The sequence below is a fragment of the Heloderma suspectum genome, chromosome 7 (genome assembly GCF_057233095.1).
Source record: "Heloderma suspectum isolate Gila_16-S chromosome 7, 16-S_ref, whole genome shotgun sequence".
NCBI classification, from domain to species: domain Eukaryota; kingdom Metazoa; phylum Chordata; class Lepidosauria; order Squamata; family Helodermatidae; genus Heloderma; species Heloderma suspectum.
The window spans coordinates 23,576,054-23,594,418 of record NC_139464.1 but is presented as its reverse complement, the minus strand read 5'-3'; the positions used below and the strand labels follow the sequence as shown (position 1 = coordinate 23,594,418).

General features: G+C 42.2%; 1 protein-coding gene across 1 annotated transcript in view; it reads left to right on the top strand.

Moving 5' to 3' along the window:
* The window catches only part of CACNA1C (calcium voltage-gated channel subunit alpha1 C), a 674,475-nt gene extending 656,503 nt beyond the window's left edge, over window positions 1-17,972 (top strand). Inside the window, 5 exon segments of the mRNA XM_084811876.1 lie at window positions 2,799-2,930; window positions 3,301-3,410; window positions 4,727-4,830; window positions 13,914-14,237; window positions 15,350-17,972. Of these exon segments, the coding sequence (XP_084668002.1) occupies window positions 2,799-2,930; window positions 3,301-3,410; window positions 4,727-4,830; window positions 13,914-14,237; window positions 15,350-15,640 (961 nt within the window). The 3' untranslated portion in view covers window positions 15,641-17,972.
* Window positions 17,973-18,365: the final 393 nt, after the last annotated feature.

Below are 18,365 nucleotides of genomic sequence, written 5' to 3'. Positions count from 1 at the left end.
ATGGGATCTTCTCAAACTGGGGAGAGGTAATGAGCGAGGTAACGCAGGGCTCAGTCCTGGGCCCAGTGCTCCTCAACATTTTTAGTAATGACGTGGAGGAGGAGGTGCAGGGAATGCTGATCAGATTTGCAGATGACACAAAATTGGGCAGGATAGCTAATACCTTGGAAGACAGAAACAACATTCAAAGTGATCTGGATAGACTGGAGCACTGGCCAGAAAACAACAGAATGATATTTAATAGGGATAAATGCCAAGTTCTGCACCTAGGAAAAAGAAACCAAATGCTCAGTTACAAGATGGGGGATACGTGGCTCAACAACACTACTAGCAAGAAGGATCTTGGAACTATTGTACATCACAAGCTGAATATGAGCCAACAATGACATGGCTGCAAAAAAGGCAAATGCTATTTTGGACTGCATTAATAGAAGTACAGCTTCCAAATTATGTGAAGTACTAGTTCCCCTCTACTTAGAACTGGTTAGGCCTCACCTGTAGTACTGTGTCCAGTTCTGGGCACCACATTTTAAGAAGGATGCAGACAAACTGGAGAGGGTTCAGAGGAGGGCAACAAAGATGATCAGGGGACTGGAAACAACGCCCTATGAAGAGAGACTGAAAGAACTGGGCATTTTTAGCCTTGGGAAGAGAAGACTGAGGGATGATATGATAGCGCTCTTCAAGTACTTGAAAGGTTGTCACAGAGAAGAAGGCCAGGACCTCTTCTTGATCACCCCAGAGTGCAGGATATGGAATCATGGGCTCAAGTTACAGGAAGCCAGATTCCAGATGAACATCAGGAAAAACTTCCTGACTGTTAGAGCAATACGACAATGGAACCAATTTACCTAGGGAGGTAGTGGGCTCTCCCACATTGGAGGCATTCAAGATGAAGCTGGACAGCCATCTGTCAGGGATGGTTTGACTTAGATTCCTGCAATGAGCAGGGAGTTGGACTCGATGGTCTTATAGGCCCCTTCCAACCCTACTATTCTATGATTCTACTCTTGTGAACGACAGAAAAAAATGAACCCATTTGCATACTTCCAGATCACTGAAAAATAAAATTTAAAAAAGGTTGCAAACAATTCCCAAATGTCATTTCTGTATCGGTGGAGAGGCAGATGGCACTGATGAGGGAGATGGCAGTAACAACATGGACAGCGTGGCAGTAGCGACCTGGTGAGGAGCAGCCATGTTTTTTGCCATTCTTGCCAGGCAGCTCTGTAGCAACTCGGGATAAACCATTCACAAGCCATCGTGCTGTGTTCACGTATTATAACAAGCCGCCCTGACAACACGCCACCCTGAATAATCCAGTAACGAGCCATAGGTTTTCAGGGTGGCTTGTGCATGGCTAACAAACCACGCTGAAGAACCTGCACTGGGTTCAGATGTCACGAGACGCCACTCTTAAACAAACAAGGTTGATAACCCACCGTGGCTTATCGTGTCGTGCAAACCAGGTCATTATCACTTTCTATAAAACAGATAAACAATTGATTTGCACTAATATAGGTCATGGACTTAAATTATTGTGGATCAGTTATCCAGACCACATTTCAATCACTTTGTAACCAGTTCAGAGAGCATTTCCTCTGGTCCCTATATGGTGTCCCAGGGGCCACAGGATTGTTCTGAAAAAACCATCCAAGAGCTCTTTTTATATTTTTTTATTAAAGCAACAAGAAACATACAAAATAAATAACTCATTTTACTAATATATAACTTCTACTAGATTCAAAACAACAAAAATAAGCAGCATGGCTACATGCTATCCTGGAATTTACCAATCTAAAATGTAGCAAAGAGGATATTTAACAATCTCCCTACACTGTTTTCCTGAGCAAAATTACACACACACAAGTTGCTATTTGCCCTGTGGAGAAAAAAAAAAAATACAGGTACCTGTACTTTTCCCCCACAGGGCAAACAGTAAGGGGAGAAAGATTAGACAGCCTCCTGCCGCATTGCTGCTCTGTACAAATTTGCAGCCTCCCACGGCTGCATTTCAGATTTGTTTTTGTAAATGGGAGATCAATCATGGGTTTCTACCAGAACATGTAGTTTGGCTCCCAAGTGGCTGAATTTTTCCATTTTTTCAATGCATCTTTAAGTATGTAGTGTTGAGTCCTATCTAGTTTAGCGACAATGAATTCAGAACAAGACAGTGGTAGTTACTCCACATTAATTCATAATAATGTGGTGTGATCTTGTTTTCCGCCAAATGCTGATGACTGGCCAGTGTCTGCAAAGTAAGAGTAGGAAAGTGCTTTAGCAATAAGTATAGGTTGTGGGCACCAGTCACAGTTCACCTTAGCCCTAGGTAAGTAGTTCAGCAGTTACATCTTGGTACGGTATCATTATGGAAAGTGTATTATGTATATAAGCCCTGAGCAAAGCTGAGAGGACCTTTCATTGATCTAACAATTTATATCTGTTGTCTGTTTTGCCAAGGTTCTACTGTCGAGATCTGTGTTGTATCTTGGAGCTTTGGTTTAAAAAAGAGTTTAAAAGCACTTATGAGTGCTTATGGGAGGAGATGTGAAAGTTCTATTTCAAATGTATGGACAAGCATGGTGAATAGGAAGCCTAAGGGACATGCTTCCTATCCCATCCCCCTCCCCATCTCTAAATCAAGGGCTATGTGCAAGAACTGTATCACAATTTTCTCATACATTACATTTTGTGTGATGTCTTTCCATAGATCTGTTAGAAAATAATGCAAAATAATTTTTCACTGTTGCATTTCTAAGTTATATTAAGTATAAATCCTTGTCGCTTTTTCTCATTAGATCCTGTTCCAGAGACAGTCAAGTGGCTATTGTTTGTGAGGAGGAGGCTTCTCCGGAGGAGGAAACATATGATGAGCAACTGAATGAAGAAGCTGAGTACTGTAGTGAACCAAGCCTGCTAGCCACTGAAATGTGAGTTTTTCATTATTGTAGTCAAGTAGCTTTGGGATTCTTGCTTTATAGGATTAGAGTTGCAGGATGTTTTCCCTTGCATAATTCCCAAATATTCCATGTCAGCGAATCTGACTAATGGTATGTCTACACTAGCTCCTGTTCTATCCTTCCATAGCACTTGTTTCTGATCCTCATTTGGTAGTCTGGATGAGGGAATCACAATGCACAAAGGGAGTGGGAGGGGGGATCACACAAATCCAGGGCTTCTTTAAAGTTCACGCTTGTACATTCAAACTATGGTTTGGCATTACATCTGAACCAGCCCAATGACTCAATGCTGTGATAAGAAGATGAACATGTGTTTTAAAAGTGTCCTTTTCCATTACAGGCTCTCATACCAAGATGATGAACATAGACAGCTAACTCCAACTGAAGACAACAAAGGGGAAGACGTCCAACACTCTCCAAGGAGTGGGTTCCTGCATTCCTCATCAATAAGTAATAATTCCAGCATGTTATACAATACATACTTTGGCAAATTCCATTAAGCATTGAAAGTTCTGCTTTTTGCTATGTACTTTGCTTCTTTTGAGAAACATGAAACTAGATCTATATAGATTTTCTACTTGTATGTATTTTCACTATTGCTTTTATCTGTGTGTATGTTGGAGTATACTATGGTTCTGTCAATTTAACAGGTGTATATGAAAAATATTCTACATCTGTGGCAATTGTTAGGCTTGCTAGTGATTAAAATCCTTTAATCTAAGTAGGATAGTCCTAATTCTCACAAATTGTTGTAAATCACCTTCCATCAGGGGTTGGGATCAGCTTCCATCTGGGGTTCATCAGGCCCCTTCTTTGCAGGTCTTCAGGAAGGCTCTGAAGACCCACCTGTTTTCACTGGCTTTCCCATAATCTGTGGGCTGCAGGTTTTATTGGTGTAACTTGTTTTTACAGTTTTTGTAGTATCTTAGTGTATATTTATTGCTTATTCTTGTATGGTTTTTATTCTGTGCACTGCCTTGAGAGGGGTTTACCCTTAAAGGTGGTCTAAAAATAATTTCAGTTAAATAAATAAAAACTGTGTCTCACCTATATCACTTCAGACAGCAGGTAGGGGCTTACAAGACAGAATGAAAATCCCCTCTAGAAAGAGAAGTTGCTATCAGGTAGACAGGGTTTCCATCTATTCTAGCTTTCTTCCTGACATGCTGATTTTCTATTTCTAAACCAATTGGGGTGGTGAAATGTTCTATCATATAAGCCCACACGTGCCTTCTGATGTGACAGTCCAGACATAGGTTTACCATCTTAGTAAGAAATAGGCCACACATGACATTTGATATAAGAGTGATGTGATCCCAAACCTATGTTTGTCAGTATTATGTGAAGGTGGGGTCAGAACAGAACATATTTGTAAGGAGAATCAGCTGAGGTTGCTTAACCTTGTATGTGTCTGCTGATTTTCTCCTGCAAATCCCCCCCACACCTTCATTTTCCCTCAGGCTTATTTGTGGTTGGGTAAGGAGTTGGGTAATAAAATAATAATTATTTTATTATTAAATAAAATAAAAAAAATAAAAATTAAAATTAAAATGGTCAGGAGTGGTAGTTGCAGAGGATAAATGCTGGCCAGGAAACAATGAGCATCCCCTTCTGACTCCTCTGCAAATACTCTAGTCCTTCAGTTATACAAGGCAAATACAGTATTGGGAACCTATGTTTTCCTCATAAGATGTAGTTCCACTGACAACTTGGGTTCTGAAAATGGCTTAAATTCGTATCATACTTCTCTGCAATTGGCTTTGCAGGTCGAAGAGCATCCTTTCATCTGGAGTGTCTGAAGAGACAGAAAAATCAGAGTGCAGAAGTCCCACAGAAGACAGTACTACCCTTGCATCTGGTACATCATCAGGTGAGCCTTCATCTCTAAGCATCTAACCATGAGATCACAATCTACTTGAATGGACACAACCTGGGGATGTTTTTGAACCCAGTTCTCTTCCTGGATGGGGAGGTGGCAGTGTTGACCTCCAATTTATTGGTTTCTTCTTGTATGTCACCTGCATCTTTTCTTGGTAAACAAAAACTTAGCCATAATATGATCACTTATGCCTTGGCAATTTAGCAGTTCAATTAAGTTCTGGACTGTATATAATGCTACAGTTGAAGTTGGATTTTTCCAGTTGCACTAGCTCCAGATGCTGTTGAACTCCAACTTCTGTCAGCTTCAACCAGCATGGCCAGTGATCAGGGATGATGGGAGTTATACTCTAACAAAATCCGGTGAGCTACAAGTTCCCCATCCCTGCCCTAAACATAACTGCGCAGAGCCCCATTTGGGAAACTTCTTTACCTGAGGAATTTTTGGCAGGAACCCTCCCCCACAGTCCCCAAAGCAGGTTCCCACCTATCCCCTCAGTTCCTTGAAACTGCCTATTGCAGCTTCACATCCAAGCAGAGCCTTGGTACCAACATCAGTACCGACGTCAACACTGATGCAGGGACAGCAGGTGGGTTGTTGGAATGCAGAGATGACTACTCGAAGAACTAAAGCTACAGGTAAGCAACCTGTCTTTCTTCTTTGTGATCTCTGCACATCACACATATGGGCGAGAAGCAAGCTGACTTACAGGTGGCAGGTCAGCTCCTAATGTAAGACAGTGGACAGAATGCTGCCAATGTAACAGTCCACTCTGACCCACACATCAAGTTGGTAATGGCTGATGGCCAATGGTTTTGACCAAGTTGCCACTCCACAGAGTTCAGGAAGGGAGAATCCTTTCCTAAATGCCACCGACACAGCCATGGCACAAGTGAAATGAACTCAGATTGGACCAGAAAGGTTGAGACCAGCTAATTCATACACCGAATTCATAGTGTGAACACCCAGGACAACAATCTCTGCGACAACAGTGGGTGTCCTTGCCATTTCCCACTGTAGCACACAAATAAGCAAGGGGATTGACAAAAGGACTCGGTCCTCAATTTATAGAAAGTCAACACCCTTCAAACATCCAGGATATGAAGAGCAGATTCAAGCGGAATAGAAGGAGACTGAAAGAAAGCTGGGAGTACAATGTCCTGATTCAAGTGGAATTTAGACACCATCTTGGACAGGAATGCGATGTCAGGGTGGAGCACTACCTTATCACAATGAAAAATCATGTAAGGTAGGTCTACACACAATACACACAGTTCGTTGGACCAGTGGGCTGATGTAATAGCCACCAGAAAGGCAGTTTTCCAAGACAGGAGATGGAAATCTGTTGTCGCAAGTGGTTCGAATGGCTTAGCAATCAAGATCTGCACGTCAACCAACAAACGCCAAGTCGCTACCAGGAGCTGAATAGGAGGAGTGACATTCCGTACATGCCAAAGAAACTGTTTACCCAGTCAGTGTGAAAAAATAGGAAAAACATCCACTGGAGCATGAGAGGCAAAGATAGACAACAGATATACCCTCAGGGAAGGAAGTTTTAAACCCTTGTCATTAAATGACAAGTGAAGTCAAGTGGGCCTTAGGAAGCATTACTAACAACAAAGCTAGCGGAGATGACAGTATTCCAGCTGAGCTATTTAAAATCCTAAAAGATGATGCTGTTCAAGTGCTGCACTCAATATGCCAACAAATTTGGAACACTCAACAGTGGCCACAAGACTGGAAAAGGTCAGTTTACATTCCAGTTCCAAAGAAGGGCAATGCCAAAGAGTGTTCAAACTACCGTACAATTGCGCTCATTTCACATGCCAGCAAGGTTATGCTCAAAATCCTACAAGCTAGGCTTCAGCAGTATGTGAACCGAGAACTACCGGAAGTACAAGCTGGGTTTCAAAGAGGCAGAGGAACTAGAGATCAAATCGCCAACTTTCGCTGGATCATGGAGAAAGCAAAAGAATTCCAGAAAAACATCTATTTCTGCTTCATTGACTATGCTAAAGCCTTTGATTGTGTGGATCACAACAAACTCTGGCAAATTCTGAAAGAGATGGGGGTACCAGACCACCTTATCTGTCTCCTGAGAAACCTGTACGAGGGTCAAGAAGCAACAGTAAGAACCAGACATGAAACAACTGATTGGTTCAAAATTGGGAAAGGAGTACGACAAGGCTGCATATTGTCGCCCTGCTTATTTAACTTATATGCAGAGTACATCATGAGAAACGCGGGGTTGGATGAATCACAGGTCGGAATTAAGATTGCCGGGAGAATTATCAACAACCTCCGATACGCAGACGATACCACCCTAATGGCAGAAAGCGAAGAGGATCTCAAGAGCCTCTTGTTGAGGGTGAAAGAGGAGAGTGCAAAAGCTGGTTTGAAACTCAACATTAAAAAAATGAAGATCATGGCATCTGGCCCCATCACTTCCTGGCATATGGAAGGGGAAGAAATGGAAGCAGTGACAGATTTTACTTTCTTGGGCTCCTTGATCACTGCAGACGGTGACTGTAGCCATGAAATTAAAAGACGCTTGCTCCTTGGGAGGAAAGCTATGGCAAACCTAGACAGCATAGTAAGAAGCAGAAACATCACCTTGCCGACAAAGGTCCATATAATCAAAGCTATGGTTTTCCCAGTAGTAACATATGGCTGTGAGAGCTGGACTATAAGGAAGGCTGAGCACCGAAGAATTGATGCTTTCGAACTGTGGTGCTGGAGAAGACTCTTACAAATCCCCTGGACTGCAAGGAGGTCAGATCAGTCCATCCTAAAGGAAATCAACCCTGAGTGCTCATGGGAAGGACAGATACTGAAGCTGAAGCTCAAATATTTTGGCCACCTAATGCGAAGAGAAAACTCTCTGGAAAAGACCCTGATGCTGGGAAAGACTGAAGGCAAAAGGAGAAGGGGACGGCAGAGGATGAGATGGCTAGATAGCATCACTGATGCAATGAATATGGACTTGAGCACGCTCCGGGAGAGAGCGGAGGACAGGAAGGCCTGGCGTGCTATGGTCCATGGGGTCACGAAGAGTCAGACATGACTGAACGACTGAACAACAACAACATTAAATGACAAAATTGACATTAAATGACAAAAACTGCAAAACGTGGTGCAACTGGTACCAAATGGGGTCAAAGTCATGAGCGATAGCAAAGAAGCAAAAGCGTGCTCACTTACAGGCATAAGAATATCTCGTAGATGGCTTGCAAGCATTTTACAGCATCAGGGACCAAAGGGTTGGAAAGGGTCAACAGACCCTCCACACTGTCAGCCATAGCTTCTTGGTCCTTGCAAGAAGCATACTATTGCCATCATGCTTCTTGCAAGGACCACGGAACTTGGATGGTGGATACTGCTGCTTTGGTACTAAGGCTGATGGCTGACGATAGGATTGACCAGCCAGGAACTGTGATTGCCGATAGGATGGTTGGTGAAACCACCTATGCTGTTTGGAGATAGCAGGTTGTTGTTCCAATGCCATACACTGAGCAGTATTTTTTGCTCTGTGTACCGAATCCATGGCTTTGTCCATTTTTGAATTAAACAGACCCGCCCCATCAAAGAGGTCCTCAGTGTGGGACCTGGCTTCCTGAGATGGACTGGCAGAATGGAGCCAAGCATGCCACCTCAAGGCCATGGATCCAACAATCACCTTGGCATCACAATCGGTCTGATGTCTCACCGTGCTTATTTGCTGGTGGGAGAACTGCATGGCCTCACCTTGGAAAACCTTTGTTAACTCCCTCTTCTCTTCAAGGAGGTGTTCAAAGAGGGCTCCCACCTTTTCCCACAAGAAATGTTGATAATGCAATACCACCACTTGATAATTAGACTCACAAGCCCAGCACCATGGAAGAATAAACCCAGTGGTCCATGAGATCGAAGTATCTGCCCTCCCTATCCAAGGGGAAAGAATGAACTCCTTGTGATTCCCCTAAGTGTCCACCATGATAGAGTTAGGAGGCAGGTGTGTGAATAGAGAGCCAGCATTTTTCTCTTTCACGCTATATGTATTTTCCAGTCTTTTTGACATTGGAGCCATAGTGGAGGGAGTCTACCAGGATTGCTGGATGGCTTACAGCAAGATTGGTAAAAGTGTGGTTCACAACAGGAGTTGATGCTTCTGTCTGTACCATGTTGAACACAGGATCTTTCAGCCTTGCAACCAGTTGCTGCGCTTCGTATAGCACAGTCACTTGTCCTAGCACTACCTGCCTGAAAACTGGCCCATGTCCTCTGAAGTGGAAGGTGGGTCCTGATTGCCCATTGCCACATCCAGTGATGAAGTGGATGGAGCCAGGGAAGAAAAGGACGTTGATTCTGATTGATAAGAGCCGGTACCATAAATTGGGCTTGAAGCAGTATTCACAAATTGAGCATCGTTGTAGGGGCTGATATAGCCAACAGTATGATCTGTAATGATATGGGAAACTGCAGTGTTGGGTCCTTAGCTGGCCTGATGCTACCTTCTTCACTGATGCTACCTTTCTTCACTGATGCTACCTTCTTCACTGAAGAGGTTTATTGTGCTCTGGCCTCCTTTGATAGTTTCTTTGCTACTTTAAGCTTCAACAACCACCCAGTTGTGGGTCAGTATGACCAAAATTCAGGACTTGAGCAGGAGAGGAAACAGTCTCTGAAACTCCTAAAGGACAAGATGAGAAGGCAAGTGTCTTTGATGCCCCAAGAGGGGGGTCCTTCAACACCTGTGCCATAGCGGGCTCATCTGCCAATGGTTCCACCATTTCAAGAGCTTTCCTCCACAAAACAGCCCGCAGCCAGTCAGCCATTACGTCTTGGCTGTTTTGTAAAGGCTTGACACTGAGCGCAGGCCTTCACTTTGTGCTCTTCTCCCAGGCTGAAAAGACATGAATGCCTGCCAGTTGATGGGAGCCAATTTACTGCCACAACGGACACACTTCCGAAATGGGACCCTTCCACCCATACGCCCATAGGTAATTGCAGAGGTCACAGACACAAAAAAACCAAAATCCAAACAGCAGTAACAGGATGAAAAGAAGAGAGGACAAAAAGATTAGAAGAAAAAACACCTCAGCAGTTGTACTATGAACAGCAAACAACTAGAGAAGTTCTCTATGAGGCTACCACAATGGCAGGCAACAAAGAACTGTGGGAATAGGAGGGAACCCACTAGGGACATACGCACTGGGACAGTGGGGGTGGGTTCCCGCCCCAAATTCCTCAACTATAGAAGTTTCCTGAACTGGGCTCTGCACAGGCACCCATATGTGTGATGCATAGAAACCATGAAGAATTATTACTTATTTTTTGCATTTTATATCCCATTATTCCTCCAAGAAGTGCAAGGCAGCAAGAAGTGCAAAGCCATTCCCCCACCCCCACTGTATCCTTCTAACAACTTTATGAAGGACATTAGGCTGAGAGAGAGTGAGCAGCCCAGGCTCACCCAGTGAGGCTCACAGTCGAGTGGGGTCTTCCCAGTCCTAGTCCAACACTCCAACAAGTCCGCTATACAGTATCTTCTAGCTCCAAGAGGTGCATTCCTGTTCGCCCACAGCAAAATCTTCCCAGTAGTTGTGCCATCTGTGCAATTCCCTCCCTAGGGAGATTGCCCGAGTCCATCTCTCCTTGGATTTCAAAACTAAAGATGTTTTATTTCATTGCACATTTAGTAGTAAGAGAACCGAACATGAAACTATATTGAAGCTTCAAGTAAAAAAAAAAAATGAAACTTTTAAAAAGTATACTATGTTTCTTTTTATGTTGTTTTAAACTATTTAGGAAGGCAAGTTATTCGTTTTAGGTTTAATGGCTCAAGGAAAGAGATATCCAATACTGATTTTCAGGCCAGTTGCAAGTTACAGACAGCACCGATTATCCTCATGTTTAAGTATAATTCAAAGCCACATTATTTACTCCTTATGAGAAAGATTTTGCTACTCTTATTCATGCTGCAAACCACTTCATTATGCAAGCTAACAAAATGACTTTGTTAGGCTTTGTGAAGTAAGCCTTACTACATAAGGTATTTCAACAAGCCTTTGAAGTCAGTTCATGTGCCCAAGACAGGGGTTCTCAAACTTTCTACCCACAGGGCCTGCTTGAGAGAGCTGAAAATGACTGAGGCAATTGCTGATATTTCATAGTGCTATCTAATCCCTCTTTGAAAATTGCTAAATTCTTTGACACAGAGACCACAAAGAAGAACAGCATACTGCGAGGCTCAACACTGGAGAACTTGTTGTGGGTGGTGATTTCTTTAAACCTCTTCTTCAGCCCATGCATCTTCTCTTTGCACCGAATGGGAGTGCCAGAGGAGCCCTGCAGCTTCGTCTGTGTGGAAAACCAGGGTAACAGCTTGTTGTGCCTGGTGGTGCTCAGGAACTCCTGGGTCTCTGGGCCAATCTAGAAGTTGATGAAGATGCCTGGTTCAGCCTCGCTCCAGTAATGAGCCCTGACTTTCACTTGTTGCCTCTTGCCCTCTGACAGAGCCCCAGACGGTGGCCAAGATCCTCTGAGAAGAGGCCTGGCGAGGATTCACTGTCCCCCTCTTCCCTGGGATCCATGGTACCATTCTGGGTTTCAGTAACCGAAGCCAAGATTGGAAGTGCTACAGCATCTGTAGCAGCGCTGAGTAAAACCCTCTCCCCACCCCCACCCTCGGTGCAGGGCAGGGCAAGGCGAATACGGCATGGGGGAGTAGAGATTAGGGCAAGAGAGGCGAGCCATCATTGAAAAACTCTCAAGGAGAAGGTGGGGATGTGGGTTTTAAAGTGTCCAAAATTTGAACAAATGAGCTGAAAATTGGTCTGCCCGTTCCCATTTGGGATTGCCACAAGATGGTCTACTGACAATATTTCTGTAGTGAATTTATAGAGGCTGTGTGGGATCATCCAAACACCAAATGGGAGGTGGGGGATCTAAACTGCAGCCAAATGAGCTGAAAGCTGCTATGCACGTTCCCCTTAAGATTCTCCACAAGATGCACTACCAAAAAGACAAAAAGCACCAGGAAGGGTGGGATTAGAGTGCCCAAACCTTGACCAGAATGGCAGGGGAACTGGTATGCACATTCCCCATAACGTGCTCAACAACATGCTTCGCCAAACATATACATTCCTTCTTTTGCAATTACATGCTGGGATTTCTGTACTAGCAAGAAGTTGTTTAGGAATGCATGGGGGCGCAGGGGGCACTGGGATTACTCGTTACAGGCACGGCTGAATCTGCCTGGATAACAAGCCTGCTCAAGGCCACTGCACAGATCAAACACAACTGCCAAGAGAAACACAAATCACAAACAGGCGAGATGGCACAGGGAGGGGGAGACTGCTGAGCAAGGCATCAGAGTGGGGGTGGAGAGTGCAATCTGTTGCCAGGTGGACTCCAGGAAGCAAGCTAGCTCATGAGGGGAGGGGAGGTAGCATTATTTGGCTGCTTTTGATGTACAGCTCTGTAGCCAATCGCCTTAATCCACAGTAAAATCGCCATCTGGGTTCAGACGACAAGGCAACCCATCGTGTATAAGACAACCCCTAGAACGGCCCATGAGTTATCAGGGTGGCTTCTTTGGGAAAAACAACCCACCTTGTGGAAAGTTGTCAGGGTTCACATGACATGCTACCCCATCATGGGTTGTTCAAACAGCCAACCCATGATGGGTTAGCCTGCATGCAAACCCAGTCATTGCCTCTTTAACATCCACTTTTCAGAACTACTAGCACAAAGACTAATACATATTGGTGAGATCAGAAGAGATAAAAGAAAATTATAGGTAACTTTATACATAATGGCAGCTCCACCATGTAATTGTTTCAGGAGCATGTAGGACCACCAGTGGGCTTATACCTGGCCTTTTGTTGTTCTTGCTTTGAATATTACTTTATTAGTTAGAAAGTTTATAAAGTGTCAAAATTGGTATAAAATTGATGCAAAAATTATACATATCAAATATACAAACACAATAACAATAATTTATTACTACATTATCTTAATAGAGAAAAATAAATACTATAAATACTATACATATCAGAAAACATTAGTTATTTCATGTCACTTTGGCAATTAGAATTTCCTATAGTCCAGTTATAGGAAACTAATTAGTTTAGTCCAATTTATTCCAACTAAATTAGAATTTTCTAAACAATAATTTAAAACAAATCTAAACTATTTCTTTTCCTACAGTTTTTACTTCTTTTGTCCTTATTTCTGATCCTGTAAATTAGTTTGACTTGTTTAACTGAAGTCCAATACCTAATCCTCATACCTGGCTCGTGCTTGTGAGGGTGTACTATTGGTGTGAACCATATGAGTAGTTAATATGTAGTCACTGAGATTTCTATTATGCTAATACCATCATAGAAAGCATGGCAGCCATTTATGCATCACATATGTGGAGGTGCTAGTTCATACAAACAGGGCCTTTAGGCAAGCACAGTGGTGACCCTGTACATGTTTAGGACAATCAGAGGACCATCATTATATGTGAACTGGCCTTAAAATGCAGAAAACAGTCTCTACTTTCTACTCAGTACAAGGATGAAGAACAGCAGCAAAACTTTGTAGAATCAGTATGCATTGTCCTTGACTACTGCTGGATCTGTTCTTACGCTCTCCATCATAGGACATTGTAGTTTAAGGCTTTTTATCCATGCAGTCAAAGGATTTCCTAAGACAACTTGCAATTAAGACTCATCAGTTTCTACGTGGCACTGTACACAAAGGAGTGAAATGGTTAGAGCCATGTCTGATCCCTTTAGACTTCAATTCAATGCATAAGGTTACCACTTACAACCTGGTGTAGAGGAGATGGCCATCCAGTTTGACACCGTTACCTTTTAATTCATTTTCTACTTTTCACCAATACAGAGGAGACATAATGGTTTTTAATACAGAATATTAGGCAGCAGAATATTAAAGTAATGCCATTTAGCATCCTGCAGACCACAGCAGCCAAGTTCCCAGTTAATGTCGAGCTTGTCTCAAGACACCTTGTACAGTTGCTTTCCATATTCTGATTCAACGTGCAGCCAGTCATTTACCACATTCTCCTTTCTGTCTGTCTCTAGGCACTAGCAGTTGCAGGTCTGAGTCCTCTTCTTCAAAGAAGCCATTCACCTATAAGGTCTTCTCGGTCATGTGCCACACCCCCTGCTACACTTTGTTCACAGGATTGGCTACAACAACCTATTAAAACCTTGCGGCTCAAAGGAGAGGAGTCCAATGAGAAACTCAATAATAGCTTCCCATCAATATACTGCAGCTCCTTGTATTCTGATAGCACCAGCTCTAGCAACACTCGAAAAGCCAGGCCAGTCTCCCTCACAGTTCCCAGCCAGACCAGAGAGTGTGGCAGGCAATTTCATGGCAGTGCTAACAGCCTTGTTGAAGCGGTGAGTTAATGTGATGTCAGTAGTAGTTGTAACAATGACAGTAACAGCTAAATGTGGATCATTGTGTGATCCTCTAGTTGCCAAAAACGTTAAGATCAAGCCCCCAGTTACATGTATTACACTGTTATACTGTCGTGTATAATCACACACACATAGGCACGCTATATTGCTAAAGAGCTAAGCCTTACTTTACTTTTAGATGAAGGCATGATCCTTAGAACTTTTAGATAAACCATTGATATGCAAAAAACCACCAGTTTCCATCCCAGTAATACAGTTTTTGAGAACCATCTGAATTCTTTGCCATTTCCAAATGTGATTAGCAATAATCATATGGAAGGAAAATAATTCAATATGGAGATGGAGTTTGCCAGATACAAACTGGGGAGGTTGGAGTTGAAGAATGTAGTGAGGTTTGATTAATATGCTGCAGTAATTGCCTGGAGCCCCTAATTTTCCCATTACCATAGCAAATCACAATTGCTATTTTTTAACTAGAACACTCTATAAAGCAATAGCTTTATCTCCTGGAACAGTTGAAGAAATAACCACAGTATATGGCAGTGTCGTTTAATGCTATTAGAGCTATTCAGTAAACTAAATTGCACATTTACTGCAACCAGGAGGCTGTCAGGAGGTATGTTAGTATGTGTTGATGGCTCTGGGGAGGTGAAGGACATAGCTATTCCATAGGCCCTATAGTGTAGATTGGGGGCAACAGGAACCAAAATATGATTCTTCTAGCCAGCATTAGTATTACACTGTTTTTTCTATGTTAGATGCCAAGTTGCTTCTTCATGTAACGGGAAACATTTCTGCCAATTCCCCCACTCCATCTCCAGCCTCCTACTCCATTCCCAGGGATCTCCCAACCCCCACAAGCAGATTTTCAAGGACTGCAGAGGGAAGGGGGAATCTAGAAAGCCCCTTACATTAAGTATTCCATTTACAGAAATATTTAGGATCCAAGCCATTGTGCTGTAATGTCTCCCTCACCAAATTTTTACTGCTAAACCTCTTCACTGTTGTTGTTTTAGCCCTTATTATAATAGGTGATATTAATACTGATTTCCACTTTTGTTCCTTGTGCTTGATCTCCCGCCTCATTAAAGGTCTTGATTTCAGAAGGACTGATGCAGTTTGCTCAAGATCCAAAGTTCATTGAGGTCACAACCCAAGAGCTAGCTGATGCCTGTGACTTGACAATAGAAGAGATGGAGAATGCTGCAGACAACATTCTCAACGGTAACAGCAAGCCAAGCCCCAATGGCAACCTCTTGCCTTTTGTTAATTGCAGGGACCCAGCGCAGGACTGTGTGGGAGAGGAAGCAGCCCAGAACCCAGATTGTAGAAAAAGTCAAGAGGAGCCTAAAGACAGCAGGATTTATATCAGCAGCCTGTAGTTACCAAGGCTGAAAGTGATGCTGGTTTTTTTTAATTTATTTCAGTGTTCCTAATGGGTTTGTTTCAGAAGTGCCTCACTGTTCTCGTGACCTGGAGTAACCAGAACAGCGTTCTTCATTCATTTCTGTCGGGAAGAATCACAGAGTTGGGTGGTGTAAAAGAGCTTTTCAGGAGTGAATATACAACCCCAGCATGTGTCCATGAAGGAAGAATGAGGAGAAGTAAAGGGAGGAGAGTCAGCTCCCTCCTTTTTTCAGTCCCTGCACAAGGAACAACAGCTGCTTCCTGAATGTGAAGAAAAACCTCAGCTTCCTGTGGATGGCCCTAGCCAAAAGGACACTGCATCAAACGGGTGTCTTTCAACTTTGCTTGTACAAAAAAAGAATCATTTTGCACATATTCTGTATGAGCCTCACCGTCTCCATAAAGCCAAGGCCCTTTTGATCTACAAGTGGAACAGAAAACTTCTGCAACAGAACCCCATATTTTGCTGAGGCAGAAGCTGCAAGGGTACAGCAGAGGCAGGTGGCAATATTGCAGATGCTTCTTGACGGAAATGCAGAGACTCCCAGGCAGTTTTCTCTGCCAACCTATCAGAGCTCAGGCAGTTTCCCCTGCCAACCAATCAGAGCTCAGACAGCTAGCTGTGCCAACTGCTCAAAGAGCAGGAAGCCAGCTCTGTCAAACCGGAGTTCAGGCAACCCGCCCATTTCGAAGAGAGGTGGTGATGGGCTTATGTAGATCTCTCCTTGTTTTCGCTGTTTGATATTTCCTTGAAAGCATGTTCTAATTTTTATTTTTGAATACTTTATTTTATTGTGTTTTATTTTTTGAGGGAGAGGGATGAAGGAGTGTTTACAAAGATTTGTAATCACCCACATTTTGGGTTTTTTCCCCACCTTTTCAAATGTTTAAAATTGGTTTGATTTGATTATGTTGTACTATTTAAATTTTTTGTTTTCCTCCATTGAAATTTGGTAGAAGCTAATAATTAGAGGAGTTTTGCCAACCATTATGTACACCAGAATTTGTGATTTTATTTGAAGCAATGGGAAATTCCCTTTTTGTTGTTGTTTTTATAATTTAAAGATAGTAGGCAATGCACTTGATATAGTCTTGCACATATGAGTGATCGATCTGGATTCTTTATAGTGCTAGGTATATTTGTGGGTGTGTGAATGAGTGAGCAGGACTGAGTAAATGAGTGAATGCACGCCTGAAAGTGTGTAAGTTCATACAGTTCTCCACTTCCTGGTTATAATTGTGGGAGAGCTGTATTTGGGGTTATTTGAGTGCGCAAATAAACCACTGTCTCTGCTTTTGAAAGGGGAATCAGTAACTCTTTGCATTTTCTGTTCCACAAGATATGCAAAAACAATGCAATAATATTAATTTTGAATACAATTTGTGAATAGTGTTGGCATTAAAACTGTATAGAAAAAACAAAACAAGGGGATTAAAACAAACAAAACCAAGTGAGAAGGAGTTACGTTTCGATATATTCTGTGTGATGTTTTATTGCATTGATAATGTTTCTGTTGAAGAAACCGTAATACTTGAATTCAGGTCAGTTTCAGTATTTTTCAACTATTTTTTTAAAACGAATTGCAATTGTGCCAAGCAAATATATGAATTAAGTTTGTTTAAGGGAAAACAATAACAATTCTTGTATATTTTGCTGCATGTAAAGTAAATCATTTCGTATTTGGAGTGTGCCAAGCTTTGAACTTTTAAGTGCTTTTCTACATGTGGTTAGGGGAAAGAGTATACTTTTTTTTCCTTTTCTTTTTTTCATGTGTACAATGAACAAAGTGTACCTGGTGTTAAGTAACTATTCTGCAACCCACTGACAGGTTGAACGTTAACTGATTTTGCATATCTTGTGTTCATTTTCCTTTTTCTGTACTTCCTTAAACATGCCCAATAATGAATTGGGAAGAATATCTTGCTTTTTGAAGCTGGGAATTTTTATCCAGATTTCACCCCTTTGCACAGTTTCTCTCAATGATTCTCCTCACTAAAGGGTGGCAAATTCTACATGCCAGAATAATCAGGTAGATCCTTTCCTGTAAACTGAGCTGGCATCAGCAACTCTGGGAAGGAGGAAATATCTGATTTCTTTTACTATATAGAAAGAAAATACTAAAGTAGTAATTAATGTAGTGACATGTAATCATCTTCAGGAGTTAGTCACAGGGTCAGTGCCATCTTTATATCAGGAGGGGTGTACAGTAAGGGTACCAAATTTTGACAGTTAGGGGGACTGCAAATACTTGAGTGGACAGGCTAAAACATTTTTACATTTTTAGGATAAATGGGGCAAACAGGCAAACCGATAACAAAAAGATGAAATTAAATAAGAGTGTAACATATTACCCAAAGGAAAGAACCACCAGATGCACAAGTATAAGATGGAGAAGAACTCACTAAGCGGTAGCAGTGCTAAGAAGTACTCAAAGATTATGATGAATAAAAATCTAGATACAAGTCAGCAAGTATCATTTTAGGATGGATTAATTGAAGAACGTTGTATAAAACACAACTACTAATTGTCAGTTTTTAGAACTGCTTTACAGGGGCATTGACAAAGAATTCACAAAATGATAAACAGAGACAAATAATGTGAAAGAATCTGGTATGTCTAGCCTACAATAGAAAATTATTAATGGGGCCAGGGCGGATATGACTGTTTCTAAAGATTTAAAAAGAGGCTAAAGAAAACTA